General features: G+C 40.0%; 1 protein-coding gene across 1 annotated transcript; it reads left to right on the forward strand.

Annotated features, from left to right (window-relative positions):
- Positions 1–1419: 1419 nt before the first annotated feature.
- LOC138022796 (E3 ubiquitin-protein ligase TRIM71-like) lies at positions 1420–5154 on the forward strand. Its single transcript, XM_068869751.1, has one exon. It carries the CDS (start codon positions 1452–1454, stop codon positions 3630–3632), a length of 2181 nt encoding a protein of 726 aa, XP_068725852.1. The 5' UTR covers positions 1420–1451; the 3' UTR covers positions 3633–5154.
- Positions 5155–5938: the final 784 nt, after the last annotated feature.

Consider the following 5938-nt stretch of genomic DNA (forward strand, 5'->3'; position numbering starts at 1 on the left):
AGGGAACTTGAAAATTATCAACACGTCAGCCCAGAAGCCAATGTTTCTCGCTTCTCTTTTATTTGTTATTCTTCAGAGACTGGAATGCCGTAGTTCAATACCACACAATTCAGTGCCTTCTGTTTTTTTGTAACACCTACCACAGGCAACCCAGTGTATGCTTCACGGAAGCATCTCGTTCCATGAGCGCGCGTTGGATATGAGGCGCAGCGCGCCTCGTAAACAATCTCGTATCCAACAAGCGCGAATGGAATAATTGTTTTATTAAATTTCCTTTAATTCCAAAAGTTTGGACGTACGAAATACGAGCGAAAAAACCAGAAAACCCGAGCGAAATCGAAAAAACTTGATGAAGATGCGATGTTGTGTAATGCCTTGTGGTCAGACAGACGCAGTCTCACGACAAAAACAATTCTTACCTTTTCGCATACTTCTAAACGTCGGAATTGATCCAAACTTTCCACAAAAACTTTTTTTTTTGCTTTTTTCAGAGAGAAATTTCGCTTTCTGGCGAAAAAAACTCTTAGCTTGGCAACGCTTAGCTCAATCACTTACCATACAAGGTCAAACTAAGCTATATGAGCTGATAACCGAGATTGGGTGAACCAATCAGAGCACGAGAAATGCACTATCCGAGGTTGAGGTTGATTGTCGATGTGAAATCATCCTCGACTGAAAGTGGAAAATTTAACTCGGAATTGCGCGAGGACGAAGCACGTTGAATCCAACTCTTTCTCCAGATGGCTATTACGGCATTGCTTCACTGAAGGCTCCGAATCTGGCTTTGAATGTTGCTTTCGTTTTCCTTTCGAGTCGATGTTTTCTCTAGCCTTAACATTATTGCCCTCGTCTGGATAATCTTTCATATACAAAATGGGCTTCTCGCAAGTATCACAACGGTACCCACTGGCAAAATGATTAGAGTAAACTTTAGTGCTCTTTTTGGACTTGAAGTTTGATCTTTAAAGCTGCTTCTCCCAGCTGCCATTTCTTTGTTTGTGAGAGTAAAACCTCAAGACAGTACTAGTTTGATCTGTCGCTCAGAATATCGACGGTCATTGTCGCATCCATACACTGCACATTGATCGCCACCACCTATAACTACTTCTTAAATTCAAACGATTTATATTTCTTGAAATCCTACAAATAACTCTTTTTGAACGTTTCTAATGTCCCAATTTCAACTCGAGCTTACTTCCTCTTATCGTTTGAGAAACGACTTCCGGAAATACGTCTGCGTTCGCAGGCTAAAACAACAAATACTCCTTATTGAATGTTTCTAATCGCGTGCGTTAACTCGAGGAGCGCAATCGACTGGTTTGTTTGCCCCTTGGTGATCCCAGAAGTCTTTGCAAATATAAGGTAAAAACGAAGGGGCCTGGGGACCGGCAACTCATTCATTTCACACAACCCCAAAATTTCGCTTTACGCTTCCGCAGCTCGGCTTCGTTATGGATGTTCAACAACTTTTCGCAAATCTTAAAAAGGAAGCAGAATGCCCATTGTGCATAGAGACAGTCACAAATCCCAAGACATTACCATGTCTTCACTCATTCTGCCTTAAGTGTCTCGACAAACATGCAAACTTCGCAAGTAGACAGCTAAAAACAACAATCAAATGTCCGGTTTGCCAGACTTCATTCCAAATTCCCGAAGCAAACACCTTCGACAAGTTGCCGTCATCGTTTCATCTCAACCGATTGGTGGATGTTCTCGCTCTAGACGATACCAGCTTACAGTCTCAGAGATGCAACAGTTGTGACGAGAACAACACCGCAACATGTTACTGTTTCGTGTGCCAGATTTTTCTGTGCACATCATGTTTTGAAGCTCACCAACGCTTGAAGGTCACAAGGGGTCATCGAAATGTTTTGATCGACAAACTGCAAGCCCAAGATGTGCAAGATTTGATCCACAGACCCGTGATGTGTTCACAGCAATATCATGAAGATCAACCCCTAGAATTTTATTGCGAAGACTGTAAAGTTCTGATTTGCCACAAGTGCAGTGTTGTGAGTCATAATCGACACACCATGACAGACACTCAGAAAGCTGCACAAGAACAAAAAATGCAAATGGCCGACGCTGTGGCCAAAGTGAAAGCGGAAATTGCCAGGTATGAGTCTGAAATTGAGAAACAAACTGACCTAAAAAACAAAAGCAACAATCAAATTATGAAGGAAGAAAAGAAAATGACAGACACTGTGGAAAAATTGATTCGTGATTTGCGAGAACACGAGAGGAAAATGAAAAACAAGTTTCGTGAAATGTATGAAGCGGAACAAAAACATCACGCAACGCGACTGGAAAACTTCGAGCTGGTTGCCACCCAGCTGAAAAGCTGCTTCGAACGCTGTCAGAGTATCTTAGAAAGAAACTTCAGCGTCGAAATTCTACAAACAAATCACGCCATCCTCGGACGTTGCAATGAACTGATAAATGTAAGAAAACCCGATCTTTACATGTCGCCACATTTGCATTACTTGATGGAAAAGAAATTGGATCTTATGGATCGAGTTGTTGTCACCAAGACTGATCCATCAAAGTGCTTAGCTGAAGGTCAAGACAGCAAGGAAGTAACAGAAAGGAAGGAGACATATTTCGTCATTGTTACAAAGGATTCAGAAGGATTTCAATGTTATCAACAAGATGATGAAATCAAAGTCGACATATTGACTCCAGAAGGTGATCAACTAAAAACAGACATTAAAGACACCAAAGACGGCAAATACACAGTGACATACACACCACAAGGTGCCGGACAACACAGAGTGGAGATCATTGTGAATGGACAGCCGCTGACTGGAAGTCCTTGGATTGTGCAGGTTCATCAGCATCAATATCAATTTGCCTTTCAGTTTGGTTCAAAAGGGAAGGGACAAGGAGAATTTAATGGCATTCTCAGTATAGATGTGAATGATAAAACTGGAACGATTGCTGTTGCAGATGTGCAGAATGAAAGAATTCAAGTGTTGAGCTCAGAAGTAAAGTTTCGAAGTGAGATTAATTTTGATGGTGAACCTTGGTCGGTGGCATTTACAGACTCTGGCGACCTGCTGACTGTAGTTTCGAAAAGCAACAATAAGCTTCGTCTATTCAGTGAGGAGGGTCACTTCATCAAACACATCAATGATAAACATCTTGATGATCCGTGTCTCCTTTCCATTGCGGGTGATGGTCGTATAATCATAACTGACTGTGGGGACAACAAAATCAAGGTCCTCTCCCCTGACGGGAATGACTTGCTCCAATCCTTCCGTGCCCCAGACTGTGATAAATCTCCACTCTGCGCTATTTATCACCAGGACAAATTCTTTGCTTCTTATTCCTTTGCTAATTGTGTCAAGGTATTTGACAAAACAGGAGTGTATTTACATGACATTGGCTGTGAGGGGTCCAATGATGGCCAGTTTGATTGTCCTCTTGGACTGGTTATTGACAAGTACAACAGACTCATTGTGTGTGATGGACATAACCATAGGCTGCAGCTCTTCACCCTGAGCGGCAAGTTTTTGAGTAAAATTGATGGACAGTATTTCAAAACTCTCACTCCTTCCTGTGTTGCTATAAACAGTGCTGACAGTCTCATAGTAGGCGAGTACAGCAACAGCTGCATTTCTGTTTTCCATTAAGATGTGATATATTTTTGCCTTATTAGCAAATAAGGGCTAACCTTTTCCAATCAGTCAGCCGACAATAAAGTAATGAATATTGAAAGTGCATTGCATAAGTTCTAACAAGCTCTGAGCAATGATGCTTTGAAAATTCGAATTTTTACAAAGTCAAAGAATATTATGGGATCAGTAGCGCCTTTAACTGGCTAATAACTGGCTTGTTATCAAAGCTAAAAGGGTTAAAATTGGAGGTTTAACTAAAGTTTAACAAGTTCTTTTAGCATTTGAAGTCAATCTTCAAATAGCATGATTGTTGCCATATGTGCAAACTCATCCGTTAATGCAACAAAATGTAAAGAAAGCCAAGATTCCAATGAAGAGAGCTACGTACTTGAATCTGCAACTACCCTGTCGGAAAGCAAGAGAAAAACGGGAAAAAGTCCGCTGGAAAAAAAAATTGTTAGTTTCAAATGGATAAATTTGGAAGTATTTTGTTTTATTATCTTTTCTGTGAATTAAGTGTTTGCTTAAAATTTGTTCTCAGTGTTTTAAAGGTAGCTATTGCAGGTAGTAATCAATCTCGTTCCGAGGGCGCTTCTCCCTCCAAGTGAGGGAAAAGCCCTGGTTAAACCTTTGTCCGATTACGGACAAGCACTTTTCTGTCGAGGTTAGAGCTAAAAAGAAAATGGGAGTTGACGTAGAAAGTGTTTTTATTTTAACATGGCTTATCAGTCGTGCAGAAGTCTACTTGAATTTCATAAATACTCTTTAATCAATTTTGACTGATCACAATCTTCTCTTATCCAACGCTGTACAAGATTAAAGCCTGGCTTTCACTAGGGACGCAAGCGCAAGCATATGAGCGCATATTACTGGGTTGGTATGGCAAACCCAGTCGGAATCTGCGTTTCATTTGTTGGTTTTACTTTTTTTTTGTTTTGTTTTTCTGTCACTCCCCTGCTAAGTGGTGTCTTTGTACATAGAGCCGTCTGCGCGTATTTTCTTAGGATCGAGAGGGTAGTGGGAAATGCGTAGATTTCTCTGGTAGACACAGTAGGATGATTAACTTAACCGGCAGTGGCGTCGAAAGTCATTGTAACGTGAATGGCGTTTTAATGCATCTTTAAAGAAAATATACCATTATAGAGCTCAAGAATGGAACCTCAATTGGGTAAACAACTTAGGGGGTGAAAAATAAATCTCTGGAATCTTTTAAAGCGACGAGTAATGGTCTTCGACAACAATTTCATTTTTCGCCGTTGGATATCAAGTAACCTTTGTTTCTAATATTTAATAACTTGGTATTATATACAATACTTAAGTCAAATGGCAATTCTTTTATGGATTTAACAAGCATTGAAGGAATCGAACGCCTTGAATGCATCACTGTGTTTACTGAAGTCGAATCTAGTCGTTCTACAAAAGCTTTTAACTAATTTGCATGTGCTGCCCCTGTGTGGCCCTGTATTGTGTAGTTGCTCCATAGAAGGGTTTTGTGCCGCGAATGTGTTGTTTGTTTCAATAAATGCTTCGCTGGAAAAGATTTCCGTGAAATTTCCACCTTTTGTAAATTCATGTTGTGTAATTTTCGAGCTTAACCAATTTGCATACATGTGTTGCATTATTTTTGTGATAGTGCACTGTAAGCAGCGCATACGTCACGAAAATAAACAGGTCTGTTGGAAGCGTGCTTGAGTTTCAACAAAATGAGCCCCAAAATCGGCAAAAAATTGTGACGCTGATGAATAATAAAGTAGCTGCTTTTCCCAAAACGATGGAATTACCTGGTGATAACCTCGTCTTGGAGAGTAAATTTTTGATTTTGCAGAAACAATGGTCAAACTCAAGAGTTGGGCGATTGTGATCTTTCTGTTGAATTCGCACATTACTTATCAAACTTTATAACACTTGAAAGAAAAAGAAAACTAACAAAAACAAAAATCCGGTATCTTGCCATCATTTGACACAGATGCTTCACTGTTTCGCGAGTAAACACGCCGCGGTAACTTGATCACGGCGCCCGCTGAATTCGATGTCACTTCCGATTTTGCGATTTACTTGTGCAGCCAAAAGTACAATAACAAAATTCAACTTAACAAAAATCTCCCAAAATTTTTTTCGCTGATGGTAACTTTTTACATTCGTGGTTCAAAATTATGTCGTAAATTTTGTCCCTGATGGCAAAATATTTTATTCTCGATCGACTGTCCTGAAAACTTCCTTCTGCTTTTCTAAAAACTGTGTATCAATATTTGTTTTGCATAAAGCAAGCTAACAAAATCTGTACCTGGCTTGGTTTGCATTTGATAGCGTTAAAAAATAGA

This window comes from Montipora capricornis, chromosome 11 (genome assembly GCF_036669925.1).
Source record: "Montipora capricornis isolate CH-2021 chromosome 11, ASM3666992v2, whole genome shotgun sequence".
In the NCBI taxonomy this organism is placed as follows: domain Eukaryota; kingdom Metazoa; phylum Cnidaria; class Anthozoa; order Scleractinia; family Acroporidae; genus Montipora; species Montipora capricornis.

Bases quoted from the DNA above. Each gene is read 5' to 3' on its own strand.
- LOC138022796 (XM_068869751.1), top strand. From the start codon at position 1,452: ATGGATGTTCAACAACTTTTCGCAAATCTTAAAAAGGAAGCAGAATGC.